The 17,998-nt window shown below is 39.9% G+C and overlaps 1 protein-coding gene across 6 annotated transcripts in view; it reads right to left on the bottom strand.

The window, feature by feature from the left end:
* The window catches only part of kcnh7 (potassium channel, voltage gated eag related subfamily H, member 7), a 96,839-nt gene that overhangs the window by 23,684 nt on the left and 55,157 nt on the right, over positions 1 to 17,998 (bottom strand). For 3 of the 6 annotated variants that reach the window (XM_058613070.1, XM_058613064.1, XM_058613071.1), the window contains 5 exons: positions 7,779 to 7,934; positions 3,013 to 3,492; positions 2,443 to 2,463; positions 1,630 to 1,653; positions 711 to 925 (listed from right to left, as the gene is read on the bottom strand). In XM_058613070.1, the coding sequence (XP_058469053.1) occupies positions 711 to 925; positions 1,630 to 1,653; positions 2,443 to 2,463; positions 3,013 to 3,492; positions 7,779 to 7,934 (896 nt within the window). The remainder of the gene's footprint in view (positions 1 to 710; positions 926 to 1,629; positions 1,654 to 2,442; positions 2,464 to 3,012; positions 3,493 to 7,778; positions 7,935 to 17,998) is intronic. The other 3 variants (XM_058613076.1, XM_058613074.1, XM_058613087.1) reach the window with 3 other exon arrangements.

Genomic DNA, 17,998 nt, shown 5'->3' with positions numbered 1-17,998 from the left:
GACCTGAAGCTGCCTTTAAGGGCATTCACATGGGTCCACTTCTTTGCCCTCTATCTGTGACACCACTAATGGGTAAAATGCTAAATTGAGACCTAATCAGTGGTTTGGGGCAGCTTTGGCCTACCCTTGGGGATACATTAACTTACAGTGCCTGTATACTCTGTGTTGCCTCCCAGCTGCAGCAGGCAAGGTGAGAATGACCTCTAACCTTGTCTGTAACTCTAGAATTGTGGCCTGAGCTCTAGACACTGTGTGGCACCAGTTAGAGTATCCCCGATCATCTGTCACAAGAGATAGACAACTCTGCTGTTTTATGCATCAGAGCCCTGGCCTTTCAGCTGATCATTTTGAGGCGTGTGTAAAATCAATCTTGTTCATGAAGGTGTGCTTTGTGATGACAGTAATACTGTGATGCAAATCACTATTTAATTCCAATATTTTAAGCTAGTTTACAAATCTGCATACAGACAATTTAAATGAATAACTATTAAATACATACATATATACTTTTAAATGTTTAACTATAACAATAAAAACAATGATATAAATCCAAAATAAAATCCATAATCATTTGGGTGAAAAAGAAATATGAGGGAAGACAAACCTGTGATTAAGACTGTGTGGCTAAAACTCCCTTTTGCATTGGATAGCAATTAGTTTATACTCAACTTTGAAAAACTGATTTTTAGGAAGAGATTTCACATTTTTACCTGAGTGACCTTGTCAGTGACATTGTGCGTGCGGTCTTTGACTTTCGGGGCAATGATAGTTTTCTCAGAGGAAGGGGACGAGGGACACTTCTTCTCATTGTTGACCTCAGAGAAGTTGAGTGTGATGAGGGGGATCTTGTTGATGGTGCTGTACTTGTTCAGGTTGGAGTCAGAGGTGGAGCCGAGCAGGCTGGATCTGATTTGGCTAAGTGGCCCTGAAAGAGAAGTGTCATCATTAAAATGTACCACATCTTGGGCTATTATTGATCAAACAGGATTAGTGATTTGTAAGCATCAGAAAACAGTCTAGTGTTCAAGAGTGGGGTTCAAGCACAGCACAACACTGAGAATACCACATGTACTGACATATAAACTCAAAGTCTCTCACTGACCCATCTAGTTTTTCATTAAAAGATAATGAAGAACACTGTTGGTGGATGTAAAGAATGATTCAGTACATAGTCAAAAAATACAGCATTGCACACTCAAATCATTTGTTTTTGTGATGAAGTCTGGTCATGAGTGTATTACTAAAAATAACAAAATGTTGCCTACACAATACTTCACAAATGTTTCCTAACTTCTCAAGCATTAAGTCCTTGGATTCCTGTGACACCACTCAACACTTGAACAATATGTGACAGCACTACACACACTACACATGTGGCTCAGTGAGGGTGATACAAAGTGAAAGAGAGAGAAGTGCTGATTCAGCCATGTGAGCCAGCGAGGAAGGCTGCACAATTGTTTTCTCCGGTTTCACGAAGTACAGAACAGTGATTGAGAGAAACAGACAAACAGACAGCAGATGAGATTGCATGCACAGCTTAAATACATGCCACAATAAGGAAAAAGCATTGCTGTCATAAAAAATGGCAAAAAAAAAAAGAAAAAAACAAAAACAAAGCTGAAGCCATACCCCCAGCCATCCAGGAGCGAGATACTAGCAAACCAGGAGAGAAAAGAAATAGGAGGTGAAGGGCATAGTGAAATTATGGAAGGGTGGTTGGATTTGCAAGCTAAGTCGTCATGAGTACAAAAAACATTACTTCAAATCACATTATGGCATTAAGCAAGAAATAAAGCACCAGCAGCTGTGGAATTAATGCTGTAAATCAAATGTTATTTGTAAGGAAACACTGGTCAGTTAGGCTTAAAATATGGGAACTACTCACAACTCATCAAGTATACATCAATTATAAATAAACACAACAGTGACAACTTTTGGTCTTCGGGTAGTCAGAAAATGTGAAATGCATGCAGCTTAGGTACTGCTACAGTTTAATAAGGGAAAAAGATGAGGGTATGCAGCACATTGAGGTTTATTTTCATTCACTGTGATGTGGCAGGAAGCGGCCAGAGGTTGCATTGAGGAAAAGAGAGGTTATAGAAAGTGGGAGGTATCATACTTTTGAAGCTTCATTGATTTTCTTCAATGAACAAATCCAGAAGACATTTTAATGTGGTGCCGCATGCAAGCCTGTGCCGAGGTCAGTATTTTGATTTGACTGAGTCTTCCCCTGAGTGCACTGAGACTTACTCATTTAATAATGTGCCATTGGTTTGATGCCCCACACACTGTCAGTCATTCATCCAGGCATTTGCATTCAACATAAACCTCAGTGAAGTGGAAATCTCATGCAGCAAGCAGGCTCTATACAGTGCACATGTATTATCCAGTAGATGTGCTAAGATTTTACAACCCAAGATGCAGCAGGGTGCAGTTTGTTACCTTTGATATTGCGCCCATTGTCTGTGACGGCAGCAACACATTAGAGAGGAAAGAAAACGGGGGGGAGGGGTGAGATGAGAAGGGTTTTTGGTTTTCTATAATGACAAATTGGGGCTGCCATTAAACCACCAGACTGTTCCCATGAACAATTCATTAGACTGAAGTAGACATATTACTGCGTCAGCCAAAGGGAGCTGTACGAATAATGATTGCAGAAAAGGGGATGGGGTAGAGTGATTGGCCTGGAGGAAACTGGGCTACCCTGAGGTGCATCTACCCTAAAAGTAATGAGGGCCAAAGGGCTCATTAGTGATTTGGACCAACAGAAAGATCAATAATACACAGTATAGATGATAACTTTCTATAATTCTGACCCTAGCACATGCATCTCCTATTTTGAGACAACAGTGTGTTTTGGTTATTAATGCAGCCAAATGACAGTGAATGATTTTCAGGAGTAGTATTATACCTATAATAATAATATTATACCTGTTAGAGTATTTGTTTGAAATTGAAAAAAAAAACAATTTTACAGGATGCATTAAAGGCAGACGGCAGGAGATTACCTACCTTCACTGGCATGTCTGTCTCTGAACGCCATCTTGGAGTTGGCCCCAAAGCCTTCTATATCATGTACAGACGAGGCTCTACGAATACTGCACATACTCTCTCTGGAAGCAGTTGGAGTGAGGCCTGGGATTGATGGAGCCGCAGTTAATGTGTCCTCCTGGTCCGGCTTTTGGGTCTGGCCAATGGCTTGGTCCTGGTATATCCTGTCCCAGGGGCCCTTGGGTGATGAGTGGTCCAAAGGCCCAGACACAGGGGTGGAACAATGACTGGGCTCAATGAGGGCTCGAGTGTCGTTAGCATATGAGGGGCTGCAGCTCTCGCGGGTGGTGGGGAGTTGATAGTCATGTGTAGCCACAGAGCCGTCACTGTGACGGGGAGAGTCCACCATGACGACGTCAGGGTCTTCCTGGGGCAGGGACTGCTTACTGATGCCCCGAAGAGGTAAGGCTGGGAAACGGAAACGAAAGAATCTCCCTTTCCCTGGAGGAGAACGAGAAAGCACAGAGAATGAAACATTGTGGTGTCACATTGAATCTATACCTGTCATTGTACGTTCTGAGGTAGTCGATAATAAAGTCACTTCATAGTGAGACCAAAAACATGAAACAATGCACAATGGTTTTTAATGAGCCACTGGAATCAACACAACCCCCACTGACCTTGTGCTGTGCTTTCATAGTGTATTTGTACTAGAACTTTGTACCTGAAGTTCAACATCCCTGCTGATATTCCAAACTTGTTTTCCAACACTGAAAGCCTGCCAATGCAGATATCGTAAAAACAAAAAAAAAAACCTGGCAGATGAAAACAAACACTTAATCTGCCTCAGGCACGAGTTCAATCTTCAATTTCCTTCAATTATTCATTGGAGAGGGCATTTGTGGAAATATTATAATGGTAGTGGTGAACTGAAAAGTCAGACCATTAAGGCATTGTGGGTAGGATTTTAATGAGTGACTGATAGCTCCAAAGGAGATAAGGAGACTTAAGTGTAAGGTGAAGATGTTTATGATGCTGCACAATTTACTGTAGGTAGCTATAAGGGAATAAAAAATGTGATGAAAAATACAATAACATTTAGAATTGAGCAAATATCTATATAAGAATATTAGGCTACAGGCACACAGTTAAAAAAAAAAGTTCAAATTTACATTGCATTTGACCATATCTGCACACATACCACAAGAGAGAGTCACACTCACAGGATTCCACATATGGACTGCAATCCATGGCATGCATGTTGTGAATCATTTAGTCGCCTGAACATATGCTATACATATCATATCTCACTGCCACAAGGCACCATGAAAAGCAAATCAAAAGACCAAAGCCGAATTTGAGGAATTACTTCCTTACACTGTATTTCTATGTCATGTTTTGTATTTTCAGAAAATCATATTTGACATGTTTATTCAACACACAGTGCTGTATGGAGTGAAGCAGCTAAGGATGTACTCAGATACACTGTAGGTGCTAAAATAGAATTGATGTTTAAGGCTCAGCAGGGAGCAGCATGCAACTTTAGGAGCCACCTTCTACAAGGATGAGAGAGAAAGAAAATGTTTGCCTCGTGTCTGTTTGAGTCAGAGTTTAAATAAAGTTTCTCACTAGACGCTGATTATGCTGGAAACGATCATTTGCATTTAATTGGTGAGTCAGTGCAGGATGTGATGCCACTGCGGAACTCTGTGGTGTTGTAGGACAAGAACAAGTCATTTATTGTATGGATTTAAGTGGTACTTTACTGCCAAGTTTCTGCAGAACAGACATTTTGACGTCATATTACGGAAAGCACAATATTTCTGTTCTCTTCAACTGTCCCAAAAGGGCATGAGAGAGCCACCACAAAAAACACTGTGATCCTAAACCTCAAGGAAATGGAATTCATCGCTCTTCACTCCTCTTCTTTACCTGTGAAGTCAGAATGCCTGTTGTGAAAATGATGTTTTGCGGCTGAGAAAAGTGCTGCTGAAAAATACCACCTGGTTTATCAGGATGAGGATACACAACACAATGCATCTCCCCCTCCTTAGCAAAACTCTTCCCTCATAATACGACCATGTTGATATTTTTAACAACTGATCTTGCTCTAAAGCAATGTCATCTTCACAGAATAATGAATGGCAGCTTATGAGCATTGACATGTGCAGAGCTAGTGTAAGCCTAGACACATAAACACATAGGCCATAAATCTTTTAATTAGCTCATAATTCATCCGCACATGCTGCTGACTGCAACACAGATTAAGTAGCTGTAAAATATTAATTTAATATTTTGAAAAAGGCAAAACCTTTTAGTGCTGTTACTAGGCTGTGTGTGTAGTGTACACTTGTGCCAGTGTGTGTGTTTGTGTGTGTGCACACTCTCAGTCACCTCACCCTTTCATTCTTTCCCTGCAAAAAATCACCAGCAGTCTTACACAACCAATGGGTGCACAGTGGCCCCTGTTGCTATGATACCAGAGAGTAATATTTGCATTGAATATTAATTGGGCCCTCAGATCCCATTGTTGGAGAGTGAAAGGTCTTTCTGAAATACGAAGCAGATGTTAGAGGATTAGAACAATAATCCTTAATGCATTCTTGTTTTTTTTGTTTTGTTTATGTGTCTTAATTCTTTTGGTTTTGATTATGTTTACGATGTTGCTGTTGATGTGCTTACTATCTGATTTGCATGGAGGGATATTTTACCCTTTTCAAGAGAACTCCCAGTTCTCATATTACACACTCACTGTAATGACATGAAGAATAATTCTGCTGTATATTTTCCCGTACTTGTTTATAAGGACAGAAATGTTTTTTTATTTTTTTATGAAGTGCTGAGTAAGACAATAAACATGTGGAGAGTGACAGGGGAACACTGTGCGACATAATCCCTGGCTGTATGGTGAACTGGAGACAACAACATTCTGATCCCAGTGGTTTTCAGACACTTCAAACACTAACTTTAAATAATTTTTCTAATTTTCCAGCCACACTTATTTTCCTTAATATATGCATACAAATGCCCATACTGTCATAACAGCATAAACCTAAACAATAACAGTAAATGATAGAGAAGAAGGGTTTAGGTTCTGCTGCATTAAAATGTAGATAATAATCCAAAGAGTTGTCTCAGAACATTCAAAAAATAAATAGTCTTTCCCTTGTAACCACTGGAGACCCTAGTTTAAGACCCATAAGTAAAACACCAAACAGCCACATCAAAGGAGATTGGAAGAATCCTAACTTGCTTTAGAATGGAGGATGTGTCCTTTAGTAACAAGAGCAATCCATGAGAAGCACCTCAAGCATTACTGCTCATTCTCAAAGGATGTCATGATAATGCAATACATGGATCAACAAATCGCTCCATTCAAACAGCTACTCCTGCAAATAATGTAGAACTGTTGCTGCAAAGCTGTAGAATATCCGTATGATTGGCTGACAGAGGACTGTGATGAAACTCTGAAATTCTCTGTGGTAATCCCTGCAATGGCAGAGTTTGTGTGTAGGCAGAGAGGGGAAGAGATTGTGCCCAACTCTGATATTTGATCTTGTAAACAAATCTGGACCTTACAACTAAACATGGAGGGACTTTGACTTACATATGTAGGAAGCGGATTTCATTCATAGATACCTGCTCCATCAGGGGAATTGCAGTATATTTACATAGGTTTGTGTCTTGAGGACACACACACACACACACGCAACTCACTTATATACTCGACACATATAGCTTCCAACTCTTTTCACCACACACCCCATGAGGCAACAGCCTCATCCAATTACAGTCATCGAGAGGTGACCTCTGGTCCTCCATGCTCCAGCTTTATATGTCACAGACAGAATATGGAGAAAGACGGAGACAATGAAGAGGAAGGAAGCATCAACAGTATGTTCAAGAACACCACTGGGGGATGGCATTATACAATATTACACCGACAGCTCTGGGAAGCGGAGTGCTCCTCAGCACTGCTCTGGTAGTTCATCAGGCCATCCTGGCAGGCTACGAGCTATAATTGGGCCAGACCTTTCAGATGATGGCAGGCTAACACATCAGTGACTGCAAAATGCTGGTGTCAACATGCCAAAGGAGATGTCTGCTAGAAAACTCCTGCAATTGCTTTTATGATTATATCTGTAAGCTGAAGCTTAAGATCACTGTAACAGTTTTAAACATGTTTCTGCCAATGCAAGATGATACAGTAACGAATGAATCAGTTATACTGAATTGCAAAGCATGAAACACTATTTATAGGTCCATGTCTAATTTTGAGAAACAATAGGGACTGAGTCGAGAAACAAACTAACGTTCATGTAGGAAAAGGTTACAAGTAAAAGGTCAAGCCTGGTTGCTACATTTGACTCGTTCTTTCTTCTACAGGAGCACTTGCAGTGCATGCACCTGAAATAGACCAGCCCGCTAACTGTCGCTATCCACATCCCAAACATCACCTAATGATGACGAAGCTGCAGGTATCAGGGGGTAACGTTTGATGTTGCACTGCATTGTTTACACCAGCCGTCATGGTGGACAAGGGCTTGAAAATGTTTTGTCTTTGCTAAATTTGACAAAATAGGTGGGGAGTAAACAGATGACGCGGGCCTCAGATGGTGAAGTAATTCTAACTTAACAATGTTAAGACCCTGGCAACAACGCAATGTAACAATAAGAGTATCGATAAGTATTGGTATTAGGGAGAATTGGCTATACCTAGATACCTATCCCAAATTATTACACTATTATTACTTGCACTCAACAGCCCTTTATTCCCTTTTACTCACGTTGGTCAGCTTTGGAAGGTGAGGTGTGATTGAGTCTCTCCAGCGAGTCACTGCTGCCTTCCTCCAGGATGTAATCGAAGTTGAGGATGAACATCATGACCACGCCCTGCTCGTTCTTCACGGGGATGATATGGGTGGCGCAGAGGAAGTTTGAACCTAGGCAGCAGGGAATTTATTCACTGTTAAAAAATGGGTAATAAACGTTAAATGTTGCATTTGATTGACATGCATTTATACAATCATGAAATTAGGAGGCCTATCAATCGTGAAGGCCAGCTCACCTGATTAATAATTCATAAGTCTTCACTGCCAAATAAAACACTTAATCCTGATTAAAGTCGAAAAGTAATATAACAGCTTTTTAGCGATAGTACAGTTTAACCCTGGGGCTTCCCATTAAGACTGAGATTCAAACATCTCATTCCAGATAAAGTGCTCTCTGTGTTTCTGTGTGTGTAAAGGCCAAGCGGAGAAATAAGGGTGAAAAGGTCTAGAGAAAAGCCTCTGGTGCTGAATGATTTCATATATCCAGACATTGTACATAAAAAGTACAGTTCAGAACAGTAACACACAGTGACAACATCCAGTCACCTTTAAGTTAACATTAATAAATGCATCTACTAACAGTGTTTACGATTTATTCCCCCAAACGTAGTGTAACAACTAGGGACGCACTTTTACTATACAGTAAGTACAATTACTTAAATTTGAGTACTTGCCAGTACTGACAGTACTTAGTTATACCATTACAGAAACAAATATTTTTGAAAAAATAAATGTACTTGCCTCTGAACAAAATACAACATTTCTGCTGTTTAAAATGTACAGTCCCCTCCTAACATATTGGGAAATATGAGACCAATTCCTTTATTTTTGCTGCACATCATAAGTCAAGAGATCAGTATTTCAGCTTTTATTTCCAGGTATTTACATCAAGATGATGTTAAACAACGTAGAAGATGGAACAATAGCAAAATTGTAGGAACAGATAGACTTGAATTAGGTGGAAATATTATTATATTATAATAATATTTAGTGGCAAATCCTTTGCTGTGCATCGTGTTGGTTCTTGAGATGTTTTATCAAATGACTTATCTTTCTCAGTCTACGCTCTTTGCTTATCTTAAAGTATTTCCAAACTGCTGACATTGTGACACATCTGCTTATTGCCACACATCTGCTCAGCTCACTTAAAGATAAAGTGGTATCAGGTGCAGCAGTACGGGAGTAGTTTGATGAGTACAAATACACAAGTACGCAAGGACAGCATTGCACCCGATACTTGATACTGGTATCCGTGCAAACCGAACAACCATAGATGGTTCTCAATTCATATCACTGTCTAAAGTTCCTTCCTAAACCCTCTCAGCCTTGTGATGGAAAAAATTAATTGCTTTGAATCCTCAGTGCTGCTGATAGCTCCACAGTGGGACGCAAATTTAATGCAACCCCAGCCTGCTCAATGCTAATGCTTCATGTCTAAGTGTCTCTAATTTGTCAAACAGCAGACAGAGAGAAAGAGAGACATTGCACTATTTATAAAACCTGTCTTTTCTAAGCTTCATATCAAATATTAGCACAGAGAAACAAACAAATATATCGCATGTGTTTCCAGACTAATTTAGGAATAAACAGTGATATCACCAGTTGCCATCTTTGGTTCAGTGGAATTCAGAGGCCATATGTCCAGGATTATTGGTGTAGAAAATGAAGGGCATATTAAGTTTTAAATAATGAACATGGGCATCTCTGGAAGATGCTCTCCCTCACATTAGGCTCTAAGTCCTGCTGTCACCAAGAGGCTATTTATAGCTCACCCAGCAGGCACCCAGCCTCCAGCATTTCTTTTCTGGGAGACAGAGACACACTGCTGCATAAACACAGCATTTCTGATTCCAGTCAATAATAACTGCACACATGCATGCAAACAACATGCACTACCTATCTTAACAACTACACAATTCTTGCATCTAGTCATTGACTTATCTTGTATCAACAGGACTCGAATCCTATTGTGCAGGGGGAAAAATAAACCAAATTCTTCACCTCACAACACTGGGGTTTGATTTATGTATTGGGGAGTCCTGATTCCACTGGGCTAAGCAGGATGCTGCCCCTAATAGTACATCAGTGTCACCGTAAGTGAATGGGGCCATTCATTTCAGTCAGAGGCTGTGGAGGGGGGCAGGCAGGATCACACCTCATCTCCCTTTGGTGACAGTATGCACAAGATGACCATACTCCAAGTAGAGAGGTCTCCATGATTCTGAAAGAACTGTGTCAATTCGTTGGAGCCATGGCAAATCCATATTTTGCACGCAGCACATATATCTAATCAAGGGGAACAATTTAAAAACAAACAAAGAAACAGAAAATAGACCTATAAATATAAATTGCACAGAAGAAAATCTGGACTTGTCTCACATTGAAAGATTAAATTGTGCTTAACAATGAAAAATGCTGTAAGGAATAAAATAAATCCTTGACTCTGATTTCAGTATTGGACTCTTCGACTGACGACAATGTGTTGTAAAAATACAACAAAAATACAAATGTGTCTGTCACCATGGAAACAAGTGAGCACTGTGGAGAGAAGTAAATTCTCTGCGCCAATTAGGATATTACATTCATTTATCTCTGGCAGAGAGCAACTTCACAACAAGTCTGAAATAAAATTAGATCATCTTTATTCTGCTGAAACTGCCTCCTTTTTTTATATGAAACTTTTAATTTCTTGTTAGTTCACGTTTAACAATCAGAACATAATAATACAACTAACTAAGATGAACACTTCTTTGCAGTGTATACAACAACATCAGGGGCTACCTCACCTGTAGTGATGCTATGCGAGCAGATACAGTAAACACACAGAAACAAAAACTACTGGTAAAGAGAGCCTTACACACACACGAAGAATTCACATTTGTCGTTTATAAAACAAAATGTGTACAAACACAATGCACAACAATATGCACAACTGCCACAATGTAACCTTTGCCTAAGCCATGACTCAGGAGGGGACCTAAACCATGGTAAAGCAATCTCTCTCTCTCTGTATGTGTGTGTGTGTGTGTTTGTGTACTCTAAAAATAAGTCACTTGGAATCCACAGGCATTTATAATTCATAGCAGCTAAGTATTATGCTCTGGAAAGCATTATGGTTGGACTTGTTAAGGCAGTACAAGAATGAGAGAAGACTCGATGCACACACCAAAAGACAAACAGGGAGTGGGGAGCTCCAAGGAGTACGAGTAATTGTGGATACATTCAATAGGTTTTCCATTTGGCTCATTGCTCTAATTGACTATTTATAAGGTTCATCAATGTTTTGTTTGTGCATGCGCTGCTTTTTTCCTGTCACAGGTTTTTACTTCGTGTCACACGGCAACAGCGGCTAAATCCATTCATGCAAATAAATTTGAATTTGAAAGAGAGAGAGCGAGAGAGGAGGGACAAGCATAGATTATGTGAGTCTAAACCACATGCACAGGTGTGTGTCAAGAGGGTTCTGTAGTACAACTGTGACATTATCAGGACAACGTGACACTAAGTGTCAATTTAAATGTGCCGTCAATCAAACACATCAGTGACAAGGTGGGGTTCCAAATGTCTCTTCTTTCCACTCAGTAGTAAATACACCTTTAACATTTTCATCATTTACAATTCTCCATTGCTGTTTATTTTTCACTATCTCAGGCACCCTCAGTGTTCTACCTCTCTTCCTAGAGTGTATGTTTCTCTCCTTGAGAAACAAGATGCAGTATAGCCATTCAGGTTTTCTGAAGGAGGAAATACCTGACAGGGAGTCAAAAACCAATTCTCTCTATCTCTCTCTTTCTCTCACACATGCAATATTAACATTTCTAAATTACAAAAGCATGTGTATAAACACTAATGGGGTTCAGAGATCTCAGTTTACAGTGATGCAGCCACAAACAGATTCAAGCTCACACACCTATGATTCGGCACGGCCTTCCAGCAATATTAATTAGCAGAGTTTTCTGCGTTCCAACTAAATCTAATAACTGACGAAGGTGCTTTACATGGTGCAGTGTAATGAGGAAATGCACCTTTGAAGGGCACTAAAACAACTTTAATCAGAGCATCTCTGAACAGATTATTTATAGAGTGCTGCAGAGCAAAACATAGTTAAGCACCCTAATATGATACACCAGGTGTTATCTCATCTTTATGATCTCATTTGTCTTTAAAAGAATGGGGGGGGGGGGGGGGCGCTTCCAACTCTAATTGACAGTGATGAAAAAAGAAAGAAATACAATCTGAGCTTTTCTTGTCTCTTAGCAATTTTGAGAGAGGCAAATTTGAAAAGGTATAAGTGAGATAATAAACACAGAACCGCCAAAGGATAGTGATTCTATCTTTGATATTTTTTACTGTAAGTCAAGCCACACACCTTAAGCCTGAGAAGAAATACAAGTTGATTAAAACATTTTCCACTCAGCTTCATTTCCTGACTGACGCAGGCCAGCCTACCTGGATTAATAAGGCTACCTGGTAATCTGCTGCTACACAGATGGCTTGGTAGAATGAAAGCACAGTAAGTGCATACACAGGAAACGCCAAAGCACAGCAGGCTGTGGGGCTCTTCAGTGCTTTCATAACAAAGCTGCTTTTTAACTCAGGACCACTCTGGTACTGTGGGGATTCAGTTTTCCCTTTGATAAAAGATTAATAACGGCAGGTCTTCACTCTTCATACAAAATTGTCACTTTCAAACCAGTGGGTTTGGACCACACGTCTCTACAATAAACTACTTGGATGACTGAGCCAAGTAAAGATATCAGTCATGGAATGAACACAATAGTATAAGTGGACAGATGGATGAATGTGGTTACTCATTCAAAACACTGGAGAGAAGTTGATTTTCAATAAAAAAACAAATGTTTATGGTCGGAGATTTAGTTGGGCTTATCTGACCTTGAAGTTTGGACTGACCAGCACCACTGAGGACAAAGTTCACATGAGGACAGATTCACCAACTGTTCCCAGAGAGGTGTCTTCATTAAACAGCTATCCAATATTCACACACACACACACACACAGAAAGTGAAAACACATCCCAGTTTAACATGCTCGACTTAACCTGTGCCTCCCGCAACCTCCCTATTATTTTCTTCAAATTATATTGAATAAACTCCATTAAGGTTATGTCATCTGGGTATAATTTTAAGCTTGAGAGCTCACTAATTCTCTGTGGTAAAGGTGATGTTCTCTCCTCATATTTGCTTAACACTCATTTCATTCCACTGAATGAATCATGGAGCACTGATTGATTAGTTTCACTTTTTGTCTCTTACTGAAATTCACTTGGAGTTTAAACTCTTCATAGCATTGATTGTTGTTGTTGTTTTTAAAATGTTCCTATATGATTAAAACTTAATTTTACACTTAAAAACTTAATTAATTGAGATAGGTAATGCAGAGAACAGTGTTAGTTTCAACATGCTGGAAATTTTATTAGATTCTATTTCCACTATCAATAATTAAGACAATGCTGGAAAGGTACACTTTGATCAGTCTGTGCAATTAAAATGCATCTAGTTCTTCCACTTTACTGAGACACACACACACACACACACACACACATCAGTTTAACATCTGCTGTCTGATTGTGTGTGACAGTGATTGTGGGACAGAAGCATCAGGGAATTTTGATGGCCATCATTTGGAGAAACTGCTGCCAAGTGTTTTGCAGTAAGAACCATTTTAAATTCCAGCCTACACTTTTCCTGTGGCCTGACAGACATGCTGTGTGTGTGTGTGTGTGTGTGTGCACGTCATTATGCGTGTCGTGTAATGTGAGTGACAATGATGGGAGATGAGCCGATGGTTGGGTCCCACTGGTTCTCTTCTTCTGTTTGAGCAATCCAGTCACACTGAGCCAGCTGTGTGAATGTGGCCAGATGTGGACACATTCTTTTAGCTGTGTTAACATGAATATGTCCCCCATCTTCTAACCTGCCACAGTTGTCATCAACTTATCCATTAACACCACTACTGTGTGGGTGGCAGCAGGTGAGAGGCAAGGTACACTATACACAGGCCATCAACTACAGCTGTGTTTTCATTAGAATCTGGCCATACAGTAGGATACATAGTCTTTGAATATTTGTGTGATTTTGAATACAGCCATCAACCAGTTGGTAAGTTTGGTTTCCAATGGTAGACGATGATTATTTTGTTGTCAAATAATTATCCAATTATTATCAGTAAATATATTCAGCTAAAATATTTTGGTTATCAAAACTAATCTATTTTAAGGAAAATCTGATGTGCATAAACAACAGAGAGTGAAATGGCTAAATGCTTGCTGCCAACTAGCAGTTGGAGACTTAAATACAACTTGAAACCCTTGTCAACAATAATTCCATAATTATATCATGCTTTAAATAATCCATACAGTATTACATCATGAAATATAGCAATACTTAAATGGACTGGAGTCACATTCACAGCTACAGTCAATTTAGAGTCGCCACCTAACATAACACCACCCAAGGCACTCAAGAAAACCCACGCACATTTTTACTACCCATACACTGATGTGTGTTTCACACCAAATATTGACCGTTATTGGTTTCTCATACAAATGAATTGTGGAGCTGTGCGCTGAATGTAGCTGAAAGCCAGTGCCCCCCACCCACACAAGGGCGCTCACACACGGACAAAAGACTGGCCTGTCACAGCCCTACTGGCTAGAAACAACAAGGGATTTGTTCTCTGCAAACAAAATTGATGTCAGTGTCTATCAAAGCTCAGCAGGGAGCTTCCTCAGCTTGGTGAGGCTAATTGTCCGGCAACTTATCTCGATCGTTCTCACACCCTGCATCTATGTGTCAATGTGTCTCGGACAGTCAATCACTGCTGCTCTACAATTTGTCTCCTCCTTGAATTCACATGAGAGGGTGAGTGAGAGGACACTGCCTTGTGACTGTTGATGACTTGTTTATGATCAAAAAGACATAATTAGTTTAAGGACATAAAATATAAAGCAATGTTTAACTTGCTTAACTGCTGGGGAAAGCTTATCACAACTAAAAGAAAATTAAATATGAGAAGTGACCTTTCATAGGGAATAAGGCTTATGTTTTGCCATTCCAGGAAATGGGATCTCTTCCCCTTCACCCCTGGGAAAATTCACTTGTACTAAGAGCTATGCTGGTTGGCTCTCTAATCCAGCTACCTTATTCCACAGTTACAATATCATCAGCAGTGGCTGCACAGTGGCCGGACAGTTTGTCTGTATTTATACAGTGCTTTGATGACCACTCAAAGCTGCTTTACACTACAGTTTTGCCATTCACCCATTCACACAGCACATCTATGTGCAGCACATTTTCCATCACTCATCTTTCATACCATTCCCACGCTGCCGGCACAGCCGTCAGGAGCAACGGGGCGGTTAAGTGTCTTGCCCAAGGCCACATCGGCATGTGGACTAGCAGAGCTGGGAATCGAACCCACAGCCTTCGAGTTAGAAAGACGACTTACCACTGAGCTACCGTCGACTTGAAGCTTTTGTAGCAACAAATTTAATCCTATTGAAATCGCAATGACATATGCTGCAGAACAAGAGACAACAAAGGCAAGGGATTTGGATGTGTGAAAATGTTGATCGTGATAAAGATACCCACTTGTAAAGTTGTAGTCACCATGTGCATGGCAGTGCATATTTGACATTTTGATCTGCTTATTTGAAACACATTTCCGTTTTACCATAATTGGTTAAAAGCAGAAATTAAATAAAGCTGTGATCCTTGGCTTCTTAATGTTAATTTTTACCTACTCGGCAAGATGATGCTTAAAAACTAACTTGAACAATAAGTTTTAACTTGGAAAGGAGTAGTGATACAATACAATATTATCCTTAAGGATAGAAGTGCTTCTGTGAACCAGACTACTGGGAACTCCCTGCTCTTATACTGAGGCTTCAAGCTACATTTAGCTGCTAAATAACATCACTATGGTTCCGTTCAGATCTAATAATAACATATATCCTGAGTGATCTAATTACAAGTGGAAAGCTCAGTGCAGTAGGATTCTACTGTAAAACATCTTAAAAGAACAATAAGCTACTGCCATGTGACCCATTAAAAAGATGAGCCGATAACATGTTTATTTTTTCTAAGAAAACTAGTGTCAATATAACAAGGAGTACATTCAGATAGACTGAACTAAACATAGATTGACATGAGGATATGCCATATATGAGCAAACTCAATTACGATGAGTGCTCCAGTAGATGCTGAAGGAAATTTAATGAAAAAACATTGTAAAAGTGTAACAGACTCCAACTCCTGTCGACCATGTCTGATTGCTGCACTGCAAACCTAAATTACTTTTGTCAAACTGTCAAGAATCCAGCAACCTGTGCTGTAAAGCTGTCTGCCAAAAAGAGACTGAAAAAATTAAGCCTCACCTTAACACTACAAGTACAGTAACAGAACTAGACAAAAATTGAAACCCTCAGAAAAGTGTCCTGGTCCAAATCCTGGAAAAAGGTATGAATGTTTTGTTGAGCGAATGCAGTTGTGATGAAACACACAAAAACAACAGTGGCTGTTGGCTTTCCCTTCAAACCGATTTATTCTCCATCAAAGTGACTGTGCAGGCACCACAGAGTGCTGATCCCTGACTGCATGGCATTTAGTGTTGGTATTCTAAAAATGGGCCAATATATTAATGTAGCCTTTCATATGAATCAGCTGCTACAAATAAGCATAGAGTCATCTGAATCAAATAATCGTTGTAAAGCTTGGCAAATAAGATACTGTACTGAATCGATGTTCAGTGTAATTGACCCGGCAAAGCATTAAAATGGCCTTGGCTAATCAAAACGGGTCAAAGATTGCTTTTCAAATTTAATGTTTTTAATTACTCAAATAAATCAGGATCAGCAATCAAACAATACACAAACGAATGAAAAGAGATCAGACCCGTGCATGATCTGATGAATGAAAGAGGAAATAATGAATGGCTGCTCATTCACAGATGTGTTCTCCACATATCCAGTCTGTGAATGAGGGAAAGGTGGGGGATCAGGGACTGAAATTGCACATTGATTGGGTTGATTGGGGGAGGGGCTAAGTCAACATTTCTGAATGAACCGTTTAAATTGGCTCACATGACAACAGTTTAGACAATACCTATATAATCCTGGAAAATAATCTTTCTTGCTCACACCGAGCTCATAGATGGCGTCTCGCATGCTGTCTGATGTGCAGCTGTAGCAGGTGTGTGGGGGTGTGAGAACCTCAATAAAGCAAGAATGAGGAGAGACAAGAGGGATGTGTTTGGGTCAGAGCTGGTTGGGGGAGGAGGCTGTGAGACAGTTTACCGTCTGTTTGTGGTAATACCATCAAATAATGACAGTGTGTGTGTGGGCTTAATCCATAGATTCAACTACGGACTACATTTATTCACGGGATCTATGCCTGCAAACAGCGACCATGAAATAGATTTCATTACTACAAGGTGCAAATGGTCCCCAGCAGCCCGCGACAAGCAACATGCATACAAATGTTTAATCTTCTTTGCTTATTTTATATGTAAGAAAGCTAGTATTGCTTTTCAAATACCACCGTCCTGAGGAAGGAAGGTGTCTGGTTTTGTGTGGAAGTCTGTCAATTTTCCAACATTTCATGATTGCAGCCTTGCCCTTCTTTTAACTTGTCAGGATGACCTTCTGCAAGTAAGCAGTGTCAAAAAGATTTGTGACTTATAGGAAAGAACCAGCAAGAAAGCAACATAAAGGGGTAAACCACTGAAGGAATGACTTATTGATCCAAAGGACCTCACAGATTAAGTGTAAGATGTCATGCATTTTAGAAACAGGCAGAAGATCTGTGGACTGTCATGAGGCAACAACCAATTATTTTTTACAACTACAGATCTATGAACACTAGTAATAAATAACCTCAAGAATAAACAGGTTTTTTTTGTGTGTATCCATATTTAAGGTGACACATTTTAATGCAGAATGACAAATGCCACTACCTTTAGGCTGCACAAATACGGACTGCTAATAAATCAATAAGTAATCATGCTAATCACTGCAGGGGCACGCAAACCTTTTTGAGACAAGGACCCCCTCATAATCCTAACAGTGATTAAGCACATGTGTACTGCCATTTGTATTCCTAGATGCCATCGAAGAAAAAACAAGGGGGGTGGGGGTGGCGTCTCTCACCTCTCGCATC

Source organism: Solea solea, chromosome 2, assembly GCF_958295425.1.
Source record: "Solea solea chromosome 2, fSolSol10.1, whole genome shotgun sequence".
NCBI classification, from domain to species: Eukaryota; Metazoa; Chordata; class Actinopteri; order Pleuronectiformes; family Soleidae; genus Solea; species Solea solea.
Note: the sequence above shows the minus strand (reverse complement) of the source record. Positions and strands in the feature narration are given on the sequence as shown.